Source organism: Prionailurus bengalensis, chromosome C1, assembly GCF_016509475.1.
Source record: "Prionailurus bengalensis isolate Pbe53 chromosome C1, Fcat_Pben_1.1_paternal_pri, whole genome shotgun sequence".
Taxonomy (NCBI): domain Eukaryota; kingdom Metazoa; phylum Chordata; class Mammalia; order Carnivora; family Felidae; genus Prionailurus; species Prionailurus bengalensis.
Genome location: NC_057345.1, coordinates 80923955 through 80949603, shown reverse-complemented (window position 1 = coordinate 80949603; position 25649 = coordinate 80923955). Strand labels below are relative to the sequence as shown.

Sequence of the window (25649 nt, the reverse complement as noted above, 5' to 3'; positions counted from 1 at the left end):
ATTCTTTGTGCTTTTCCTTCCAGAAGTCTCCAAATAACAAAGTGGTGCTCTCATGAGATGTATCGTGAAGACGGGGTAAGGATGGGGCAGGAAGGCTCAGTGGAAAGAGGCTGGGTTCCAATCACATTGCCTCCAAAGACTGGCCGCGTGGCCACCACCAAGTAATGTCACTTCTCAGTTGCCCTGTTCCACAGCTTGTAAAAGGCGTCTGCCTGCTCTTAAGTTCTGTGTTAAAAATGCTTTATGTTTGCCCTCTACTTTGTAGTGGACGAGTCACCCTCCTATTATCATGTTATGTAATCTCATCGGTTTATGACCATTCACTGAAGTCATCACCACGGGTACTATTATCCCCCCTTTACAGAAAATGCTAATCACTGAAGAAAAATGAAAGAGACTGAAGTATACTTTTAGGTGACAGAAAAGCTGGGTTACCTCCATAATTTACTCTGAGAGTTGTCCAAGAACGTTAATCGCACCTTTGGCAGAAGGAACATTTTTGCTCCTTAAGTCAAAACTGAAGCCAGCACAGTTCAGCCCTGTGTCCTTCCTCAGCTAAGGGTAGCCGTTTGTCCCCCCACTAAACTGAAGTGGTTCCTTCTTTTTCTGGAGAAGATGTGAACCTGAGGTTCTACTGACTCTTCAAAAAGGTAAACAGAGTTTCCCTCCGCATAGGCAGGAAGGCATGTGGCAAACAACATGCCATGAATAGCCAGATTTAATTCTGGCATGGCTTCCTCATAAAGTTCTGATATTTATCAACTCAAAATTCAACAAGAACTACTAAAACAAACTTGAGAGACTGGATGGTGAATAAATAACCCTGGTATTCACACTTCCCTCAAAACTAAAAGAAATACAGTGAAACCTGAGCCCAGATACATCCCCATCCATCCAAGCATCCTTCCTTGGGATTACAGTAAAACTTGCAGGAAGCATCCCAAGCCTGTTTCATCTTGAGCTCTGTTTTTGGCAGGAACGCATGCCCAGTGAGGTGTACACACAAATAGCCTCTGGGCCTTCCAGGGCCTTGCAGCCACCCTTCAGAGCCATTCAGGAGTTCAGAAGTCACTAGCTGTAAAAGCCCAGTGAGATGGTGAGCAGGGGAAATCTGCCAGTCTCCTCCAGGGTGGGGGCCAGGTGGGAGGTGGATGGAAAAAGGACCGTACCTATGCTGAGAACTGTGCTGCCTGTAGAGCCATGGCAGTGCTGTCTGGTTTGTTCTTTTTAAATTTATTTGCTCTTTGCTCATTTTTAGAATAATGGCTTTATTATTCTATGCCCGTTATTAAAAAATTAAGCAACAGAGAGACAAAGCAAGGAGGGGCGCCTGGGTGGCTCAGTCGGTTAGGCGTCCGACTTCAGCTCAGGTCATGATTGCACGGTTCGTGGGTTCGAGCCCCATGTCAGGCTCTGTGCTGACAGCTCGGAGCCTGGAGCCTGCTTCGGATTCTGTGTCTCCCTCTCTCTCTGCCCCTTCCCTGCTCACACTTTGTGTGTCTCTCTCTCAAAAATAAATATTAAAAAAATTTTTTTTAAAAAGAAAGCAAGGCAATCACTCTGGTCCCACTCCTCAGAAATAACCATTGCTAACATCATGTGGACCGTACCCCAACATTTCTCTGCAAGTATACCAGACAAAAGGAAGGAAGAGCGGATGGGCAAACATATGTTATAAAATGGAACACTCTATGTGTTATTTTATTTCTATTTGTTTATTTCTTTTTAAATATTTTAATTTTTTTTAATGTTTATTTGAGAGAGCGAGAAAGACAGAGAGACAGCAAGAGAGCGAGAGAGAGAGCAAACGAGCAGCGGAGGGACAGACAAAGAAGGAGACAAAGAATCCAAAGCAAGCTCCAGGCTCTGTTCTGTCAACACAGAACCTGATGCAGGGTTTGAACCCACAAACTGTGAGATCATGAACTGAACTGAAATCAGATGCTTAACTGACTGAGCCACCCAGGCACCCCTAAAGATTTTATTTTTAAGTAATCTCCATGCTCAACATGGGGTTCAAACTCACAACCCTGAGATCAAGAGTCACATGCTCCACTGACTGAGCCAATCAGGCACCCTTCCCTATGTTATTTTAAATAAAAATACTAATGTTAATTTCACTTCACCAGAAGAAAATGAAACTAAACTGGAAGTAAAGAAATATTTGAATTTTAGGCAAATGTATCTTCATAAATTAGCCTTAGGTTTCTAAAAGAATCTTTCTAAACTCAGCATTAAAAATGTTAAAAGAAAAAAAAAATGTTAAAAGATCACTTACTGCTTTTATTTGTTTATTTAACACCGTATCTTAAGTTTAGGCAACACTGGTGGTGAAAGATGGGTGGTCTTTCACCCCAGGGGATCACCATACACAAGACCATTCTTTCAAGTTTAGGAGAAGTAGCTGTTCTGCCTAATTCACAGAAACACAAATAGAAAGTCAAGCAAACTGAGGAGACAGACGAACATGCTCCAAATGAAAGGGGGAAAAAAAAACTCAGAAAAAGAACTAAATAAAATGGAGATAATCAATCTACCTGATAAAGAGTTCAAAGTAATGGTCATAAAGACGCTCACCAGACTGGAGAGAAGAGTGGAAGAACTCAGTAAAAACTTCAACAAAAAGATGGAAAACATAAAAAAGAACCAATCAGAGTTGAAAAATATGATAACTGAAGTAAAAAACACACTAGAGGGTATCAACAGTAGATTAGAAGATACGGAAGAATGGTCAGTGATCTGGAAGACAGATTAGAGTGGGAGGCGTCCAACCTGAATAGCAAAAAGGAAAAAGAATATTAAAAATGAGGACAGACTAAGGGATCTCTTGGACAACTTCAAGTAAATAAACAGTATAGGGGTCCCAGAAGGAGACAAGAGATAGAAAGGGGCAGAAAACTTATTTGAAGATATAATGGCTGACTACTTCCCTAACCTGGGGTAGAAAACAAACATCCAGGAAGCACAGAGAGTTCCAAACAAGAGGAACCCAGGGAGATCCACACCATGACACATAATTGTCAAAAGTTAAGGATAAAGAGAGAATTTTAAAAACAGCAATAGACAAGCAATTAGTAACACACAAGAGAAACCCATAAGACTATCCATTGATGTTTAGCAAAAACTATGCATGCTAGAAGGGAGTGGCATGATATATTCAAAGAGCTGGAAGGAAAAAAACTTACAACCAAGAATACTCTACTCAGTAAGGTTATCATTCAAAAGTGAAGGAGAAATAGAGAGTTTTCCAGACAAAGAAAAGTTAAATGAGTTAATCACCACACAACTGGCCTTACAAGAAACATTGAAGGAACTCCTTTAAGTGGAGGACAAAAGGCCATAGCTAGAAGTAAGACAGTTACAAAAGGAAAAAGTTTCACTGGTAAAAACAAACAGGGGCATCTGGATGGCTCAGTCAGTTAAGTGTCTGACTCTTGTTTCAGCTCAGGTCATGATCGTACAATTGGTTTTTGTTTTTTTGTTTTTTATTTTTTTTAATGTTTATTTATTTTTGAGACACCGAGAGACAAAGCATGAACGGGGGAAGGTCAGAGAGAGAGGGAGACACAGACTCTGAAACAGGCTCCAGGCTCTCAGCTGTCAGCACAGAGCCGGACGCGGGGCTTGAACTCACAGGCTGTGAGATCATGACCTGAGCCAAAGTCGGAAGCTCAACCAACTGAGCCACCCAGGTGCCCCCATGATCTTACAATTGTGAGATCAAGCCCCATGTCTGGCTCTACCCTGAGTATGGAGCCTGCTTGGGATTCTCTCTCCCTCTCTCTCTGCCCTTCCCCCACTCAGATTTTTCTCTCTCAAAATGAACACTTTTTAAAAAAGCAAACATATAGTAAATGGAGTAGAGCAATCATTTATAAAGCTAACATGAAAGTTATAAGACAAAAGTAGTAAAATCAATTATACCTAAAGAAATTAGTAAGAGGACTCACAAAACAAAAAGATGTAAAATAGGACAACATATACATAAAATATTGGGGAGGAGAAAAAAAAAGTTCTTTTAGAATGTGTTTGAACTTAAGTGACCATCAACTTAGTATAGACTGCTTTATACTTAGGATATTATATATGAACTTCATGGTAACTACAAACCCTATAATAGATACACACAAAATAAAGAGAAAGAAAACCACACGTAACACTAATGAAAGTCATCAATCATAATGAGAGTCAGAGAAAAAGAAACAGAGAAGAACTACAAAAACAACAAAATGGCAACAAGTCAATAAGAAGTTTAAATGTAAGTGGTCTAATTGTTCTAATCAAAAGTCATAGGGTGGCACAATGTATTAAAAACTAAGACTTATCTATATACTGCCTATAAGAGACTCAGTTCAGACCTAGACATATACAGACTCAAAGTGAAAGGATAGGAAAAGATCTGCCATGCAAATGGAAGAGGAAAAAAAAAAAAGAAAAACTAGGATAGCAATACTTGTATCAGACAAAATAGACTTTAAAACACGGGCTGTAACAAGAAATGAAAAAGGGCATTACATGATGATAAAGGGATCAATCCAACAGGAGGATTTAACAATCATGACTATCTATGTATTCAGTGTCGGAGCACCTAGACATACAAAGCAGATATTAATAGACATAAAGGGAGAAACTGACAGTAATACGATAATAGTAGTGACTTTAACACCCCACTTACATCAGTGGATAGATATTCAGGCAGAAAATCATTAAGGAAACTATGATTGACACAGTAAACCAGATGGACTTAAGAGATATATACAGAATATTCCATCCAAAACCAACAGAATACATATTCTTTTCAAGTATACGTGGAACATTCTCCAGGACAGATCACACGTTAGGCCACCAAACCAATCTCAACAGATTTAAAAAGACTGAAATCATATCATGCATCTTTTTGGACTACAACAGTATGAAATTAGAAATCAATTACAAGAAAAAAACTGGAAAAAACACAAACACATGGAGGCTAAACAACATGCTACTAAACAACCAATGAGTCAATGAAGAAGTCAAAGAGGAAATTTAAAAATATATTAAGACGGGGTGCCTGGGTGGCTCAGTTGGTGAAGCGTCCAACTTCAGCTCAGGCTATAATCTAGTAGTTTGGGAGTTCAAGCCCTGTATCAGTTTCTGTGCTGACACCTCAGAGCCTGGAACCTGCTTCAGATTCTGTCTCCCTCTCTCTCTGCCCCTCCGCAGCTTGTGTTCTGTCTCTTTCTCTCTCAAAAAAAACCCAAAATAAAACAAAACAAAAACAAAAAACAAAACAAACAAAAAACCCCACCCCAAAACATTAAAAATATGTAAAGACAAATAAAAATGAAAACACAACAGCCCAAAATCTCTGGGATACATCAGTAACAGTTCTAACAGGGAAGTTCATAGTGATATAGGCCGACCTCAAGAAACGAGAAAAATCTCAAAAAAACCCCATCCAAACCTTACAGGTTCTAGTTCTAAAGGAACTAGAAAAAGAACAAAACCCAAAGTTAGTAGAAGGAAGGAAATAATAAACATCATATCAAATAAAATAGAGATTTAAAAAAATAGAAAAGACCAATGAAACCAAGAGCTGGTTCTTTGAAAAGATAAAATTGATAAACTTTTAGCCAGACTCATCATGAAAAAAAGATGATCCAAATAGATAAAATCAGAAATAAAAGAGCTGACGCCACAGAAATACAAAGGGTTTTAAGAGACTACCATGAAAAATTACAAACCAACAAATTAGACAACCTAGAAGAAATGGATAAATTCCTAGAAACATGCAATCTTCCAAAAGTGAATCAGGAAAAAACCAGAAGATCTGATAAGATCAATTAATAGTAACACAATTGAATTGCTAATCAAAAACCACCAACAAACAAAAATCCAGGACCAGATGGAATCACAGGTGAATTCCACCAAACATTTAAAGATGAGTTAATACCAATTCTTCTCAAAGTGTTCCAAAAAATAAGAGGAAGGAAAGCTCTCAGATAAGTCCTATGAGGCCAGCATTACCCTGATACCAAAACCAGACAAAGACACCACACACAAAAAGAAAACCAGAGGCCAAGATCCCTGTTGAACAAAAAATGATCAACAAAATAATAGCAAACTGCATTCAACAATACTTAAAAGGATCATTTATCACAACCAAGTGGGGTTTATTCCAGGGTTATAAGGATGGTTCAAATATCCACAAATCAATCAATATCATACACTACATTAACAACATCAAGATTAAAAAAAAAAAAACATGATCATCTCAATAGATGCAGAAAAAGTATTCGACAAAATTCAACATTTGTTCAGGATAAAAACTCTCATCTAAAATGGGTTTAGACCATAAGAGACTCTTAAAAACTGAGAATAGACTGAGGGTTGATGGGGGGGGGGGGTGGAAAGGAGGGGAAAGTGGGTGATGGGCATGGAGGAGGGCACCTGTTGAGATGAGCTCTGGGTGTTGTACGGAAACCAATTTGACAATAAATTTCATATTAAAAAATTTAAAAAAATTTAAAGCAACAACAACAACAACAAAGAAAATGGGTTTAGAGGGAATATACCTCAACCTAATAAGAGCCATATATGAAAACCCACAGCTAGTAGCATACTTGATGGTGAAAAACTGACAGCTTCCCCTCTAAAATCAGGAACAAGACAGGGATGTCCACTCTTACCACTTCTTTCAATAAAGTACTGGGGAAAAAACCACAAAGGACTGGAAGTAAGTCCTAGCGACAGCAAACAGACAAGAAAAAGAAAAGGCATCCAAATTAGTAAGGAAGAAGTAAACTGTCACTATTTGCAGATGACATAATACTGTACACAGAAAGCCTTTAAGACTCCACCAAAAAACTAGTAGAATAAATAAATTCAGTAAAGTTTCAGGATACAAAATTAGTATATAGAAATCTGTTTCGTTTCTATATACTAATAACAAAGTAGCAGAAAGAGAAATTAAGAAAACAATTCCATTTACACTTGTACCAAAATAAATAAAATATCTAAGAATAAACTTAGTTGAGGAAGTGAAAGACCTGATTTTAGAAAATTATAAAACACTGATGAAAAAAACTGTAGACACAGAAACAAATGGAAAGACATACCACAACCATGGAATGGAGGAATCAATATTGTTAAAATGTCCATACTGCCCAAAGCAATCTACAAATTCAATACAATCCCTACTAAAATACCAATAATATTTTTCACAGAACTAGAACATATAATACTAAAATGTCTGTGGAACCACAAGAGACCCCAAATAGCCAAAGCAATCTTGAGAAAGAACAAAGCTGGAGGTATCACAATTCTAGATTTCAATATACACGACAAAGCTATAATAATAAAATCAGTATGGTACGGCACAAAATAGACACATGGATAGAACAGAGAGCCCAGAAATAACCCACACTTATATGGTCAATTCATCTACAACAAAGGAGGCAACAATATTTAACTGGGAAAAGACAGACTTTTCAATAAATGGTGCTGGGAAAACTAGAGAGTTCTGTGCAAAAGAGTGAAACTGTAGCATTTTCTTACACACAAAGCTAAACTCAAAATGGATTAAAGACCTAAATGTGAGACCTGAAACCATAAAACTCCTAGCAGAAAGAGGCAGTAATCTCTTTGACATCGGCCTCGGCAACATGTTTCTAGACATGTCTCTGAAGGTAAGGGAAACAAAAAGCAAACATAATCTATTGAGACTACACGAAAAATAAAAAGCTTTTGCACAGCAAAGGAAACTATCAACAACAAAAGGAAACCTACTGAATGGGAGAAGATATTTGCAAATGCTGTATCTATAGTAGGGGGTTAGTATTCAAAATATATAAAGAACTTATACTAAGTCAACACACACAAAAAACCAAATCACTCAATTAAAAAATGGGCAGAGGACCTGAGTACACATTTTTCCAAAGACATCCAGATGGCCAATAGACACGTGAAAAGATGCTCAACAACACTCGTCATCAGGGAAATACAAATCAAAACCACAATGAGGTATCACCTCACCCCTGTCAGAATGGCTGGAATCAAAAAGACAAGAAATAAGTATTGGCTGGGGCGCCTGGGTGGCGCAGTCGGTTAAGCGTCCGACTTCAGCCAGGTCACGATCTCGCGGTCTGTGAGTTCGAGCCCCGCGTCAGGCTCTGGGCTGATGGCTCAGAGCCTGGAGCCTGTTTCCGATTCTGTGTCTCCCTCTCTCTCTGCCCCTCCCCCATTCATGCTCTGCCTCTCTCTGTCCCAAAAATAAATAAACGTTGAAAAAAAAAATTTAAAGAAATAAGTATTGGCAAGGATGTGAAGAAAAAAGAACCCTTGTGTACTGGTGGTGGGAAGGAACATAAACTGGTGCAGCCACTGTGGAAAACAGTATGGAGGTTTCTCAAAAAATCAAAACAGAAATACCACATTATCCAGTTATTCCACTATTACATATTCACCTAAAGAAGACGAAAACACTAATTTGGAGAGATCGATGTGCCCCTATGTTTACTGCAGCATTATTTATAATAGCCAAGACACGGAAGCAATCCAAGTGTTCATCAACAGATAAATGGGTAAAGGAGGTGTAGCATATATACATCATGAAATGTTACTCAGTTATAAAAAAAAAATAATGCAATCCTTTCCATTTGTGATATGGATGGACCTAGAGGGTACTATGCTGAGTGAAATAAGTCAAACAAAGAAATGCATATGATTTCACTTATATATGGAATCTAAAAAACAAAACAAAGAGCAGAAACAGACTGAAAATACAGAGAACTGACGGTTGCCGGAGGGGGAGGGGGGCAAAATGGGTGAGGGGGAGTGGGAGACACAGACTTCAGTTAGGGAATGACTAAGTCCTGGGGATGAAAGGCACAGCATAGGGAATAGAGTCAATGGTACTGTAATAGGGTGTGTGGTGTCAGATAGTAATTGCACTTGTGGGAGCACAGGATACCACAAAGCTGTGCAATCACTATGGGGTACACTTGAAACTAACATAACACCATGTGTCAACCAGACTTCAATAATTAAAAAAAAAAAAGAATAAAGATAGAGGTTTAAAGGAGATTCTGACTCCCCAGAGAGTAATTTCTAAAAAAAAAAAAAAAAAAAAAAAAAAAGGAAGATGAGAGTCCCCTGCGCACTTTGTCCCACCTCCTGATTTTAGTGAGTTTCATTGTTATTCTTTACAGTGTCTGCAGGGCCCCTCCCAATCCCTCTAATGCTGTTCCTTCTGCCCAGATGCTCTTCCAGAGACCCAACTCTCTCTGTGAAGCTAACGTTTGTTGAATGATAAAGGTTTGCTTTTGGCAACCCAAGAATGTTTTCTAAATAATATTTCTTCACACAAAACCCAAACTCAGATGTTTGTTACCTTTGTTCTTTCGGTAGAATGTTAGGATTAAAAGGCACCCCAGACATCACCCAGGAACATCCTCTTCTTTTACTGATGAGGAAATGGAAATCTCAACAGGTCGAGTGACCAGACATAGGTGACAAACATGGATTAGGTCTTCACAGGCAATGCCCCTTCTTCCCACAAATCCAGAAAAAGCCAAATCAGGCACCTGCATCTTGCTGAACCTGACCTGTCATTGGCACTCTGCAAAGCAAACCCACCAGAACAACAATTTCATTAAAATTGATGAGGCGTGTCCAGGATACACAGCTTTGAAGGAAGTGCTGCCTTGGTCCAGTATGCCCTTGACCATCACAAAGGGCTCTCCTGTCCATTTATCTCCTTTGACCCGTGCATATTCAGTGGAGGGAATGACTAAGGCAGAAGGGAGGCTTGATCTTCCATAAGGCAAGATGCAACTTGTGGATCCATGAAATGGGAAATGCTCGTTCTGTTTTTTTGACTTCAGGCTTTAGTAGATAGAGATTAAATAGATGGGCTGTCCCTTTTAGTGGAGACCACTGGTTTCCTCTCCCCTTCACCCTTCTCCTTGACAAGCAACTCCAGGAAGCACCATGAAGCCCCTAAGGTACAGAACTGCAGTCCTACGGATCACCACATCGTAGTGCCATCACCCTAGATAAGCTCTTCAACCTCTGGGTAGGCCTCAGCTTTCTCGTTTGTACAAAGAGGGTAACAGCACCTGATACGGAGCATCCCCGAGAGGATAAAGTCAGACTGCATGTAGAATGTCTACCATGGTGCCTGGCATACCGTAAAAACTCAATAAATGGCTATTATCTATAGACTTTAGAAGACTGGTTCTCTAGAACCATAAAAGAATGTCACGCATCTCTGATCTGAAGCGCAGGACCGTGGAAACGCCAAGAGGACACAGAGTGCGGAAATGGGAATGTTTACATGTTTTTATATACTGCACAGTTTGGGCAGATAATTTTAAGTCAAGTGTCTGTCCCTTCACGAACACGTTTTTGGTGGGCTTGGGGCTGCTAAGGCAAAGACTGACCTGCACGGAAAGGCCTGGTGACAGAGAGCCTGGTGCTCAATGGAAAGGTCACTGCTTGCAGAGAATGATTACTGGTTTGTACCATAGCTCGGCCCAGCTTGCAGCACAAAAACTCTTAAGAAAAATGCATTTGCTTAAAGACACTGACTGTAATTACAGATCTTTTCCTTCTGAAGCTTCGAAAGACTATCAGCCCTTCCACATTAGCATCCTCTGTCCATGGCCACTTCTCAGAAAGCAGTTTCCCTGGAAGTCAGCCTGAGGTGTTGGTTAGTGCAGCTCTAACAAGAAAGTAGTGCAGCTCTAACGAGAAAGGGTAGCTCTTTTGAGCCGGAATTTCTGCTTTCTTTATTGCCTCCCTGCTAGTCTTAGCAGATGCTAAAAGCTGTGTGAGGGCGGCATGAAGCCAGGGCTGGTACTGAGAAAGTTCAGACCCTCGTATTCAATCACCCTTCCATCCACAGACAAGGTCGGGGCTAGGGGCAGGGCACTGAGCCAGGTCAGCAGCCTCGTGTTCTTGGGACCTCACCAAGCTTCTTCGTTGCCACCTTGATGGAGGCAAGACATAGGCACAGCAGACAGACCCCGAGTGCCTTTCCCTGCCCCCACTGAGATGCGTCCTGATGAAGGCATTTGGCCTCAGCTGTCTCACTGCCCGGATGAATGCAAGTATAGCAAATGCTCCTCGCTGCCCCGCCCCAGCCCGACGCCAACTGAGGCTTTCTGTAAAAGGCAAAAGGAGGGTGAAGAGGAACCCACTCGACGAACTGTCAAAGCCTGGATCCACCTGCCAAAACTTTTAGGAACCGTCTAGCCCCACCTAGATAAGGAAGCAAACTGAACCCAGATCCCTTGTTTCCCCTTCTAGTTTCAGACCTTGCTCCTCAACCATCTATAGAGATGACACTGTAAATGGAAGGAGTGTCCAGCGACCGCAAATACAGGTGTGGCGGCTTCCTCTTCCTCTGCTCTCTTGGCCTGTTTCTTTTCCCTGTGTACTTTCTCCTTTTCCTCTTCTCCACGTCCCCCACTCCAGAAGGACTCAGGCTGTGCACTCTTTCCCTTATGTGAGATTAGGGGGCAATTGAGGGCTGGGGGCATGAGGACACCCAGTTGGCAACTCTTACTAGCTTTTGCTTTCCAAAATTTTAAGCTCTTTAGCTCTTACCTACCAGTGGAGAAGGTGAAGGAAGGGGATTCTCGATATGAACTAAACGTCTCGGAGCCATGGGTGAGCATGTAGGTCTTCTTCCACCCCTAGATTAGAAGATGAGACTCCCCTGGGCTGAAGGAAAGAGGGAAAAGAGATCTGTGGGTCCTGACCCGGGACACTAGGTCTCCTTTTTCTCAGCAGAGCATGAAGAAGAGGCAAGACTCTAACAGGAAGTGCTCACTCCTAGAGTCTGGGTTTGCCAGGAGCGAAGGGCTTCCAGAGACACAGGCTTTCAGGGCTAAAACCTGAACCGTCTCACACAAAGCAGAAAGGTTGGTTATCTGACCACTATGCATCCAGGCAGACAGGACGATGAAGAGACTTGCAAAAGATTCCTGCTCCCCAAAACACAGCCTGAAGATGGGATGCCATGAAGAGGAAAGGTGGATGTCTAAGGGCAACCCATGTGTACTAATACTTGGGGACACCTGAAATCTCCTAAAAGCCCATGGGGGGATAGCCCAAGAGTAACAGCTGAAATTTACTTCCAGTCCAGTGTAATGGAGCTCAAATCAGAAATTAGGTTAAGAGACACGATACAGTATTTTCTACACACCTGACTTTGTGATTGAGATTCACACCCATATGAAGTCAGGCAAGGATGACACATGGAAGCCGGGGGGCCCAAAGCACTGTCAGATTCCAGCCTGCAGCAGAACATGAATCAGTGACTGGGGCATCGAAGGGGCCTTTATTTCCTCAACCACTATGATGCGCATCTTTCAGGTTGTTGTCTACAAATACATCCTTTAGTCCCTGGCCACCAATCACTCCTTCCTCCCAAACTAGTCTCAATGTCGAGGACAAAGACGACTGGGGGATGACAGGAGAGGAATGTCCTCACAGTCACGGTCTTGCTTAGAAGGGTATGGAGGGGAAGGCACAAGTTCCGAGGTGGGCGGTCTGAGCCTTTTGACAATAGCTGTTCCAGAAGCAGTCTCAGATAGAGAGAAATGACATGAAGAAACCGCTTCCCATCATGGGGAAGATTAGATTTGGGGTAGGAGCTACTTCATGGATTAATTTCATTTCCCATGCTAAGTGAATTTGGGAAATGTTGAAACTTAATCTATCATCTTACATTTTTAAAAAATTTTATTTAAATCCCAGTTAATATACAATGTAATATTAGTTTCAGGTGTACAATATAGTGATTCTACACTTCCTTAGAACAGCCGGTGCTCATCACAACAAATGTGCTCCTTAATCCCCGTCACCTACAGGATGGGTTAAATAACGTTTACATTTCTTAAGCACTTAGGGTAATGCTGAGAACTAAGTTCCATCTTCCATTCTGAACCGCCTTCCCCAACTCAGCCCCACTCCTGGCCCTGAATCACAGATGACGGCAGGCCCAGCCTCGGTGGCCCAGCAAGCGTGGCACCCGCAGCAGACACAAGCTTGTGGATGAGAAGAACATAGTCTGTCTGCAGCTGCCACAGCCCCATATCAGGTGCTGTTCAGAGCAGTATTTTCATGTGTCACCTGCTTACTTATGAGGAAACTGCATTTTGCTAACTTCAAAGGTAATTTTCATAAACCAAAGTTAAAAACACGGGCCATCTCCCTCAGCATATTTCCTGAGTGTGGTTAGAGCATGCCATGATGAGAAGGTACGAAGGACATTAAGGGGTTGCTTCATGGTTACTCTGACTTGTGAAAAGAGACTTACAGTGAAGCACATGGTAATTCCTTGGGTCCGATGCCCTTTGAACCAGTGTTGTTGGAAAAAGTCCCAGCTGCCCTTGGTAGGAAGTGACACAGTGGCCCTGGACTGCTGAAAATGGGTGTGAAGCGCCAGAAAATGAGTTCTAGGTAAGGAAAAGAGGGGCCAAATGCATTGCCGTGCAGGGCATGTGTCCTTAACTTCAGGCTACAGTCCTTTCTGGTGGTCTGATCACGGGTTTGGATGTGAATGTTGATTTCCGTCACCGTCACCCTTCGTGAGAGGGAAACCTGGGCATTATTCTGGACCTCGGGGACTGGCAGCACCACTCCTAGTTCGACTGCCTCCAGCAAGTCATTAGTGCAGTGGTTATGGCTGAGGGTGGGTGGGGAAGAGAAAGGTGTATTTTGAGGAATTCTCTATGGATGCTGATACACTTCTGAGCAGGCTTCATGAATAACCCCAGTAGCTCCACTCTAAATGCACAGGACAGAAGCAGAGCTCTTCACTTAGTGGGCCGATAATCATGATAGTGACTTCCATGTAGTCAATACCTGCCTCGACACGTCAAGCACAAAACTAAGAGTGTTGCAAACATTATTTATTTATATATAATCCTGGGAGATAGGCATTGTTCTACCCAATTTGGCACATGGAAGACTCCCAGTATTTGATGAGTGAATAAGTCAACTAAAGTAAGCAAATCCCCCCCTTCCCCTCACAAAAGAAACTAACACTTATGGAGCATGTACTGAGCCAGACACCATGCTATCATATTTATATGTATTCGCTGGACTGACCTTCTCACTGCCTATGAGATAGGTTCAAGAATTTTGCTTGGGGCGCCTGGGTGGCTGAGTTGGTTGAGTGTCTGACTCTTGGTTTTGGCTCAGAGCATGATCCCAGGGTTGTGGGATCAAGCCTCATGTCAGGCTGTGCGCTGAGCGTTGAGTCTGCTTAGGATTCTCTCTCTCTCTCCCTCCCTCCGCCCCTCTACCCCCTAGATCTCTTTAAAATAAAATTTAAAAAATTCTTTAAGAATTTTGCTTTATGTGTAGGAAAACGGAGGCTGAAAAGTTAAACAACCTGTCCAATGTCACACAATAAGTGGAAGAGCCCAGACCTGCCTTTCTTCTTTCTACTTTATCAAACTGCTGGGAAATGGGTATATGGTCCAGACCCAGGGAGGGGGAAAGAGGGGGAGGAAGAAGGAGCTTTCATCAGATGTGGATAAATGTCTTCCAGAAAAAGGGACTAAAGTGTGAGAAGAGAAGAGGCTTGGAGAAGGAATCTGAGAGCTTGGAACCATTAATAAGAACGGAGATCCCACCCATTTCAGGATCCAAATGTTCCCCACTGTTTTGCTCAGGAGCATGAGACTGACTTCCATGGTGCCCAAGGAATGGAGGAGATTTACATATGGTTCTGCTTAAAAGGTAAGCTAGGGCAGCTCACATTGTGTAATGTGGCATACCTGTCTGTCCCCAGTGTCTCAATGATGTTTGTGAGGCAGAGAGAGAAAATGATACGAGGTAGACAAGAGGATAAAAAGAGCTGACCCCGGTTGAGGCTCTGAAGCCCACTGGACCCCAGACTCTGCTATCATGAGGTGAGGGTGTGCCATGATCTCTAGAATTCTAGGGTCTGGATTCCTACCCTGTGGAAGAAATGCCCTAATAGACTGCGGGAGACCTGGGTTTGAATCCTGGTGTGGGGTAACCTTGTATTTGTGTTTCCATGGCCAGAGACTTCCTTTAGGATATTACCTCTCATGTGCTCCCTGAAGGGGAGGCTGACTTAAGGTAATTCTGAGGGGTAGGAGGAGACCTCAGGCTGGTTCAGCCCTTTGTTCTTCTCTTTGGGATCCACCTGTCACTGAGAGAGCACCTTCTTAGCTCCTCAGAGGTAAGCTTACAGAGGAGAACCTAGAGGCAGGTCTACATCATTGGCTGGGCCAGGGAGAGGGTGAGTTGGTCTGTTTCAGGAATGAGACATTAATAAACTGTTCCTACAATACATTTTCTGACACACTTGTTAGGTACTCAAGGTGATTTTTTTTTAATGTTTTAAAAGACTTTTTTTTTTTTTAAAGAAATCTCTGTGCCCAACAAGGGGCTCAAACCCACAACCCTGAGATCAAGAGTCACACTCTCCACCAACTGAGCCAGCCAGGCGCCTCTCAAGGTGATATTTTTAATCCTCACCTGCTTAACTCTTGTGTCTCTCAGTTGTTCAGAACTTAGACAAGGATTTATTAGGTCTCCAAAACTTCAACACTCAGCTCTGTTACTTTCTTCCTGTCCTAGAGCAGGCTGCTACTTAACTTGTACGAACCTGACTGCATCATCTATTTAAAACAAAAACAAACAAAAAAGGATAATCATACCTTCCTCACAGGATTATTTGTGAGACGGAGATGGTTAATACATGTAGTTAGCACAGTGCTTGGCACAATGCTAGTGCCCAGTAAGTGGAGGTATTCTTGTCTCCAGGAGTTACACCCCATGGAGAGCCAAGGGAATAATGCCTAACAGTTGCCTCTCTGGAGGGTTTTCTGATTAGCTGAGGGCTGCATGCACAGCCTACCCTCCCTACCCCATGGTGATGCATTCACTCAACAAATATTAATTGCCTCTCTGAGAAGACAGAAGAATTTCAAGTCAGGAAGGACTTCAGAGTCCAACCTAAGATGGCAGCTGTTCACTGGGCCTTACCCCCAAGACAGGAGAAGCTGCTATGGCCCACTTGGGGAAGAGGGCTTTGGGGCCTCACCCTCCTGAGCTGTGACTCTTGTCACACCCACAGCAGGTGGGAGCTGGGCTCCAGAGAGGCTGTTCCCAAGGAAGGCACATACAGCCATGGCCCTAAGCACAGCGGGTTCAGAGCCATGCACCAGGCAACGTGAGGAGACAGTTCGTTTTCCCCCAGACAGTCTGGGGCCCCTGACAAATAGGTGTCTCGATTCCTTTCTATCTAAAGCCAGGGTAGCAGCATTTGCCACCAAACAGCTGGGCTGTGAGGATTACCATCGTCTATAAATGGGCTTTAATGTAAACTATCATATTGACACACATGTTAGCTTCTTCCTAAAACACGCACACTTGGGGGCACCTCTGAGGGCCCTCACCATCAGCTGGCTGCCCCAGAATAGCTGGGGAGTGGCAGGATCCAGAACCGCTGTCACTGAGGGAATGGCTGTCTGGACGCTCTGGGATGATGCTACCTATTATGGCAATGTCCGCTACCAAAAGCACTGTGTCCTTTTAAGACCCTTTACATCATTTTCATAATTTAGCTAGAGAAATTGCACAATATTCATCACTGTTTTTTTTTCCATGAGATGTACATGCTGCCCTGGGGAGAGAGGAGAGGAGTCACTGGAGATCTGCCAGTTGGCTTGGGATGAACCAGAACCTGACGTGGATGGGTCACCGAGTGCCTTTGCTATTGATGGACTTTGAGAAAGAGGGTCATTGAAACCAAGCTAATGCAGGGAAAGTCAGCAGTGGGGAGAGAAGGCTTTGAGATATTACAAAATCAAGCCTGCCAAAGGCTTGGAAGACAGAGACCAACATTATGTGCACTGAAAGAAAGGGACTGGCAGGCAGTGTGGGGTGCGGGGGTGGGCTATGAAGAAAGGAAGGGAGAGATGCGTGTGTTTTCCGGGCAGCAGCAAGTTTTTCTCTGCCCCGGACTGGACAGGATTATCTGGGGCTTTTCGGGACGGTACATCTGTTACTCGGGAAGACAGGAAGCCACAGGCATTTCTGATCAACTTAGTCTCTCCTATCTAGACAGATGCCCAGGGACGGTAGGCTGTGGCTTTATGGCCTGCATTAAGGCGAACAGGAGATTCGGCAGATCTCCATCAGTCAGCCAGCCACCTGCACGATGGCCCACGGCAGGAAAGGAGGGACGTGAAAGCTGCCGGGCGGTACCGTGCTCTCCGCTCGTGAGAATGACAGAGGTGACTGGCGTCTCATCAGTATGTTGTCACCAGTCATTTTGCGTACTTGCTGTTAACCCTGCGTAGCAGTGGTCCAGGGGAACTGCCAGGAGAGGATGCAGCCACATGGCCCCCTCACGTGTTCGGTGTACTCCACGAGACTCTGAGGCTGGAGATCGGGGCCACATAAACTGTGGCTCGCTGATCTTTGGGAATCCCAGGGCAAGTCCTCACCATGGATGAAAGTACAATGTGAAAAAAACCAAGCCTGTCGTTTGGAATCTGACAGAGAAACATGCGGTTCAAATTTTTCCCACTCTGCGATGGGGCGGTGTGACCACCACACGGTCAGAAAGCGATATGAACACCTTGGGGTCACGTAAACTGAGCCTCTCGTTCCATGGAAGCTCAGGAAGGTGGAGGGATTCACCCCAGCGCCACAAGGTAGGCAGAAGGCAGTTGCTGCGACATCTGACTAGGGGTTGCTTTACCCAGGAGCTCCTTCCAGGACACGGAGCGGGAAGAGTCTTCCTCAGATGGTTTGCCCAGAGCCCACAGCTCACTTCCTGCACCCCCTTTCCCACTTCTGCTGGAAGAACAAAGGATCAAAGAGGAATGCAATGCTCAACGTGACAAAAAGACACACGTTAAACAATAGCCAAGTAGTCCACACAGTAAAATGTTAGTTAAGGCAGGAAGAACTACAGTTGAACAGGACAGCCAACCCGGAGTGACTCTGGCGGTACACCCACCGCAAAGTGTTCTTTCCCCACTTTGCTGACGCCCAACTGTGCGAGCACATTCACAAGCTTGGCAGCCTTGCCAGGCACAGCTTTGGCAGCCTGACGTCTTGACAGAATTATCAATTTGCGTCCTCAGGAAACGAAGTAAAACATCAATTTTAGTTCATAAATAGCACACTTTAGTAAAGCTTTAGTAACACACTATGTACTTGGCTGATTGGTTAATAGCTCTTTGTTGTATGCGACAAGGAAAACCCATGAAATTTTGCCATTTGCCTACAAGAATTGAAGACAGAACATTCTGGAATGTTGCAGGTCTGATTGCAAACATCAGGAAGAGTCTTGTGGCCTACGAGTAGGTTTCAAACTTAGAGGAACACTGATCTAAAACTACCATCAGAGCTGGGATAGACATTCGTGTCATCAATGGACAAGAGATGTGCACTCAGAGACACATTTCCATAAGGAACTGTGTGTGGACACCATAAGAAATAAGAGGTGTGTCTGCCATTGGGTTAGCTTGCAGAGCCTCACAGGGGAACTTCTCAGTCAGGCTCCTGGAAAGTGCTGGAAGGGAGGGGGAGGCTACAGGATCTGCTCCGCTGGAAATCTCTGAGAACAGCCAGTCCATCCTCTCAGAAACTTTGACACTCGACTTGTCAGAGGGGAGGAGGTGGGCCCTGACAAACCTTTTCTGGATCTATAATTGCATGATTCATCCTTCACCCTTTTCAATTTTTCTTGTCCTCCACCAAAATCTGCCCTGTAAACGATCTGCTCAACTGCCAGAAAACTGACTGGTTTGGACCCTGGCTTGGACAGGCACGGAGAGATCTACCACAGACAGGAGCTGTGACTCCCTCCTCTTGTTTAAAAACGCACGGTGGCGGGGCACTTGGGTGGCTCAGTTGGTTAAGTGTCCAACTCTTGGTTTTGGCTCAGGTCGTGACCTCACGGTTTATGAGTTTGAGCCCCGCGCCGGGCTCTGTGTTGACAATGCAGAGCCTGCTTGGGATTCATTCTCTCTCTCTCCCTCCCTCTCTCTCTCTCTCTGCCCCTCCCCTGTTCGCTCTATCACTCTTTCTCAAAATAAATAAATAAACTTAAAAAAAAATGCATGGTGGTTAAGGGCTTGGGTCCCAGAGACAAAATAGATATGGATTTAAATCCTAGTTTTACTAGCTATATGCCCTCTCAAGTCTTAGTTTCCTTATCTATACATTGGAGATACTATCTCAGAGGGCTGTGGTGAAAACGAACAACAATGGACATGAATGCAGGAAGATTACTTAGCTTACAGCTGGCAGCAGAGTGAGTGCTAAAGCCCACTGCTCCTGCTGCTGTTACTAGCCGCTGACCTCCAGCGGGTGCTCTGTGCTCTATGGCAAACGCGACGTCTTCTGTGACACCTCTCCTAACCACCGAGATTCTCCTTTCCTCAACTTCCATTGTCCCCGTTCCAACACTTCAACACGCACTTCTCCGCACAGTAATGTAAAGATCTCATGCAAATGCCTCGTACTGTTTCCCCGTCCCTCAAACTAGCTTGTCAGCTCCTGGAAGGCCTGGCTTTGCTGTATATTGGTTCTTTCACCACAGTCCCCTTCCCCTTGATGCTGGGGTTCAAGTGGTTCGAATACACCACAAACAAGCAAATAAGTTGTTGGATAAATAAACGGGTGAAGCGCACACGTGTAATTTTTTTCAGGTATGCACATATTTGGCATTTACGACACAGAGAGACAAGTAATGAGAAACGATGAGATGTGGGGTTTCATCTCCCAGTGTGCAAGTGAATTACCGCCCAGCCACAGGCTGGGTGTCTATAAAATGCAGCAACTACCACCTGCCACCCTCCTGGGGCTGGTGAAAATGGATTGGGCTTCTGAGCAGCAGCGGTGGAACACAACCAGCTCCTTGATGTTAAGTAAAGAAGAGTATCTGGGTTCTGATGCAAACAAATGGGGCTCATTCTCTTTTAGCCTTTCCCAGCTCTGACTGCACAAAACAAGGCAAATAAAATAGGTCTCAGCTCTCTAGAGAAATATTCTGGTAGCTCATGACAGTGCCAGGATATTTTTCAAAAGGCAAATCTAAATTCTTTCTCACTTTAGCCTCCCTTTCCTTCGTCTCCTGCCTAAGGAGATCACAACAACTCTGACCACCATTAGACGGTAACTAGCTTTATTCTTAAAATCTTTATTTTACTCTGCTTTCTAGTTGTTGATTTGTTTTTTTAAAAGTTTATCTATTTCAAGAGTGAGAGAGTAGGGGAGAGGCAGAGAAAGAAAGAAGTGAGAGAGAGAGAAAGTGGAAGAGGGGCAGAGAGAGACAAAGAGAGAGAATCCCAAGCAGGCTCTGCCTTGTCAATGCAGAGCCTGAGTCAGGGCTCAGTCTCATGAACCATGAGATCATGACTTGAGCCAAAATCAAGAGTCGGATGCTTAACCAAGTGAGCCACCCAGGCGCCCCTCGGTAGTTGATTCTGACCAGAGGTGACTGTTCCCTCCCTATCAGTATTCACATCAATTCTTCCTCTTCCTTCTCCATGCTGCCTCCTTTTTCTCCATCTCCTAAATCTCAGGCCTCCCAGCAATGACTGTGTTAGCTGGACCTGCCTGGTCCCGTAGGAGCCACCCCAAATGAACGATGCTCTGACAGCTGGTTTAGGCCAAGGCCTACTGCACCAGCACCTGATCAGGATCAGGATCAGGATCACCAGCACAAGGATCTATCCTTGTTTGCAACACTGATTCACCACGAACGGGATCAAGGCTAGTTGAGCTTTTTCGTGACTCAGACAATCACTGTCATTGTACATCTGTTACAGGGTCCCTCACCTTCATAATGGTAACTATAGTGTGGCTAACACCGGTGCTACTTATGATCTTGGGAACATCTTGAACTCCCAAGGGAAAGCGTATTGGGTTAATATGAGGTGGTGAAATTTCAGAATGCAGAACATATGTCCCTTAGGATAACAAGGCAGAGGAAATAAACATAAACATAACACAGGACAGTGGTTCACAAATGTATCTTAGCAGTAGAGCCCTGTCCTCAAATGAAACCTTCAGCGGAATCCCACTCCTGGCTCAGATAAGTTCTGTTTGGATGGCAGGGTAAGGTGGTGCAGGTATGGGACCGAGCCCACCTTTCTTCCTCCTCAGCCCTTGCCCTCCTCTCCTGAAGTGCTGGTTCCTACAGCATCCACAAGGAGCCCCTAGGCTTCCATGAGTGAAGGAGGGACAGGGAAAGAACATGAATTTACATATACAGTGACAGGCCTTGTAGGACCATGTGGACAACATAGATATCTGCATATCAATGGTCCCATTGCTTTTGTCTTTCTAGTTTATATGTTTCTTAGCCTGGATTTTCACATATATATATTTTATTACAATTGGTATATTTTTATAACGCATCTCAAAATCTTTGCAGAATAAGTCAGTGTCGGGATATGTGCACACAGTTCTAGGAAGAAGGAGGCTGGAATATTACATCCATGACAAGACATTCACAGGATTTGGTTTCACTTGCTATACAACCCACCATTCTGAAAGGCGCTGTTTCATATTTTACTGTGTTTTATACATGCTGGCTGAGAGCAAACCAAATGAAAACTAACTACAATCTAAGATGAACTCTAAAATTCTTAAGAGCCTTAAAAATAGAGCTTTACTATAAGAAGATTACACTTTCCCCTGAACAATGAAAGGTATTCTCAATACCACTTGTAATAAGACATTAAACATGGATGGTCTAATTAATTAGTCCCTTTAGTTCTGCTGTTATATTTATTGGGAAGAGGGGCAATATGAAGGAATACTTTGCTAAGTGAGATTTCTGTGGACTTATAAATTATAAAACAGTCTGCTGACGTAGAAAAATACTGCTTTGTGTAAATCTGACTAAGGGCTATTAATTTCCTAAATTATCTACAGAAAAACGTAACATATATTTAAATTTCCATCAATTTGAAAGACTCGAGAAAAAAAATTGAAATTCAAACAATTGCAGTATATAACTTTTCTGATTTTTAAAGGAATATTTATAGCTTGAAAGGGAAAAGCTGGTGAAATATATAAAAATCAGAGAGGCAATTCTTTTCCTATTTTAGGAAAATTATAGTTCTTGAAGAAGACATTGAAAATTAGCTCTCAGTTGACACATACTCATTATGCTGGAATTTCTACAGGCTCCTCCCCTTTTTATTTCTGAGAAGAGAAACACATCTCTTTCAGAACGTGAAGAATGGCTTTAATGACCTAAGATTCTAAGGTAATGATCTATAATCTACAGCCCAGGAACCAGATCCATCAGACAGCCTGCTTTCAAGAAGAACTTTCATATTTTCAAAACTGTTGAAAAAAAAAATCAAAAGAAGAATAACATTTCTTGACATGTGAAAATTACATGAAATTCACATTTCAGTGTCCATGAATAAAGTTTTTTGGAACACAGTCATACCCATTCATTTGCATATTGTCTACGGCTGCCTTCCTACTACCGCGGCAGAGTTGAGTAGTGGCAACCAAGACTGAATGGCCCGAAAGCCTAAAATATTTATACAGTCTAGCCTTTTACAGAAAAATTTGCTAACCCCTGACCTAAGAGATGGAGTCCACTCGAGGGCCCCTCTGTGCGTCCCCGGGATATGTGGTAGGGTGCGTACCTGGTTGAGATGGCACAGGCATTTGTCAAGACACCAGAAACAGCAGAAGCAGCATCTGAACATGTACGTCGACCATGCATTATGCTGGTGGGACCGGGATCAAAACCAAATGAACAGAGTCAGAAACACAGGAAAGAAGCAAGCAGGCAGTTTCTGCAGACACACAGTATGTTTCTATTTGAGATTTATGCACCTGGGGAAGCACGGTAGCAATTTTCTCTCAGTGTGGCAGAAGTCCTTCTATTCTACATATGCTACTAATTATTACCATTATTATCACTGATGAGTGAAATGTCTCTCCTGTGGGCTTACCTTGTTGTGATTGCTGTTGACCTCAGCAAAAATGGATACGGGTTAGTTTATATTTACTAGCAAAGGTAAACTAAGCCTTCTGGTTCTAGTAAGAAACAAAAAAATCTCTTTGCGTCTTCCCCTGAGTGCCATCAATTAAACTTTGCTTTTTCAAACCAGTTTGTATTCATGAAAAATTCATGTCCAAAGACAATAAAACCATGCATTGTAAATACTAGTTATGTGCCCATTAAAAAAAAAAAAAAAGAAAAAGAATCAAGTTTTTCTGCAAAAAAAAAAAATCCTATACTGAGACTTTCAGGGCTAAATTTCAAGGCACAAATTAATCCTCTGAAATATAATTTGGACATGTGTATAACTCAAGAGTGAATAATTTAATAAAACTCACGGAGGAGGGGTAATTCAATGTGTCCCACCCACTTCCCAGATTCAAAAAAAAAAATCCCTGTAAACAATCCTGAAATAGTGCTCTCTGAGGACCCCAGGAGTCACTCAACCTTATATGGACATTTTCTTGTCCCAGTGTTACTTCAATTGGATGAAACTTTATCTGGATACTTTTCAGCCTGGCTGTGGTTGTGAATGAGCCATTTCACGTAGGGAAGATCACACAGTGGCTGTATGAAGTGTTTAAATTGTAGACACAGTACGGAGCTGTACTGCTGAGAAAAAGTGTATCTTTTTAACCTAAGACAGGACACATTTCTACAGTAGTGACATCACTGAAGGGGAGTTTGGCCCATTGATCCTTTTGGGATCTCAGGAGTGATAAATAATCTTCGGACCTTTGCTAAAGTGACCAATTCACTGACTTCTCTTTTACATTTAGGGAAGGCTGCTGCCCCAGAGTTTAAGGTGTTCTAGCTCCAGGAAGGATGGTAAGGTCCCCTACTGCTCAATAATTTGTGATTATCTATTACTGATGCATACAATAAATATATTTAAAATTAAAAAAAAACTATTTTGTTCTTCAAAAAAATCCTTCTTGAGATTGAAGGATCAATTGGAAAATGCAGGAACCAGAGTAGTTAGATTTGGCTTGCAATTGGAATGCCCCTTCAAGTGACCAAAACGCATATATATTTTTATCACTTGAAATTTAGCCCTGAAAACCTCACTATAGGATTTCCAAAAAGTTACACTTATTTTCTATTTTTTAAAGTTTATTTATTTATTTTTGAGGTGGGGGGGGCAGGGGCAGAGAGAGAGGGGGAAAGATAATCACAAGCAGGCTCTGAGCTGTCAGCACAGAGCCCAACCGGGGGTTCCAACCCACTAACCATGAGATCATGACCTGAGCCAAAATCAAGAGTCGGGTAGTCAACTGACTGAGCCACCCAGGCATCCCAGACTTGATTCTTTTTTAATTTGGGTACATAATTAGTATCTACGATGTAATCTTTCAATAGAAATACAAGAAAATACTTTATGATCAGGGCAGCTTCTTAACGTGCACTTCATGATGAGGAAGCTAGATAATTTTATGTGAAATTCAACCAATTATTCCTAATTGATAAGCTAATCTTAAGTCTTAATCATGGCCTTAAAAATATCAAACAACTTAAAATATAATAAAAAATTTCCCTAATTTACCAAGGACACATAGTTATACCCAAAAGGTTAGAATTAGGTAAACTTGTGAAACTCTGACCAAGTCACAAGCACGGAGGTGGGGATGGGGAGAGATTAACATTGTGTGAGAACGGAAAAGTTGGGAAAAGTCCAACCCTCCCTTGTTTGGCAGGCCAGAAATACCATGAGAACAGCTGTTTTCCTGGTGTTCTGGTTTCCACTGGCATTCATAACCAAATGTGCATGGAAATAAAAACCAGGGAGGAGAAAAACCCCCAGGCACAAAAGCCCTACAGTTTTCGGTCTTTTGAGCTGAGATTTAGGTCAACTTGTCCATTTCTCATTCTTTAGGACGTTTTCTCTCTCTCTCCCTCTCTCTCTCCCACACACAGCTCTCTCACACACTCTTAACACACATTCTCTCACGACTCTCTCACACACACACTCTGACACACTCACACAGCTCTCACACTCTCTTAAGCACTCTCACACACTCTTACATTCTCTCACAACTCTTTCCCACACACATTCTCTCACACATATTCTCACACGTGTTCTCTCACACACAGACTCTCTCACACACATATCCTCTCTCTTATATCCTTTCACAACTCTCTTACACACTCTGACACACTCACACATGCTCTCTCACACATTCTCTTACACACATTCTCTCACAACTCTCTCACACACACACATTCTCTCTCACACTCACTCATTCATTAAAGCTCCCTCTGTCCCTCATATACACACAGGTCACTTCCCATGGCACCTCTAAAAAACAAAGGAGTAAGGAATATTTTACATTAAAACAGAAACAAATATTATTCCTATCTTGTAGTATTTTTTTCTTATTCAAACAAAAAGCATGATATTTAATATTTAATATATTTAAATGTATTCAAATAATATATTTAGTATGTTTAATATTTAATATATTTAAACATATTTAAATAATATATAATATATATTTAATATATATACAAATATTTAATATTTAAACAAAAAGCATGCCCACAAAAAAGTGTGTGAATTTCATCTGAAAATTCCTCCCATTTGTTCAGCATTTATGTGAGAAGGAAAACCAGCTAAGTCAGGACTCCC

At 42.5% G+C, this 25649-nt stretch overlaps 1 protein-coding gene across 3 annotated transcripts in view; it reads right to left on the bottom strand.

Moving 5' to 3' along the window:
• SLC44A3 (solute carrier family 44 member 3) overlaps window positions 1-25649 on the bottom strand; it is a 110718-nt gene that overhangs the window by 20917 nt on the left and 64152 nt on the right. For all 3 annotated transcript variants that reach the window (XR_006296665.1, XR_006296666.1, XM_043575624.1), the window contains exon 12: window positions 22662-22745. Coding sequence is in view for 1 of the 3 variants with exons in the window: in XM_043575624.1 (XP_043431559.1) it covers window positions 22662-22745 (84 nt within the window). In the remaining 2 variants the exon portion in view is untranslated. The remainder of the gene's footprint in view (window positions 1-22661; window positions 22746-25649) is intronic.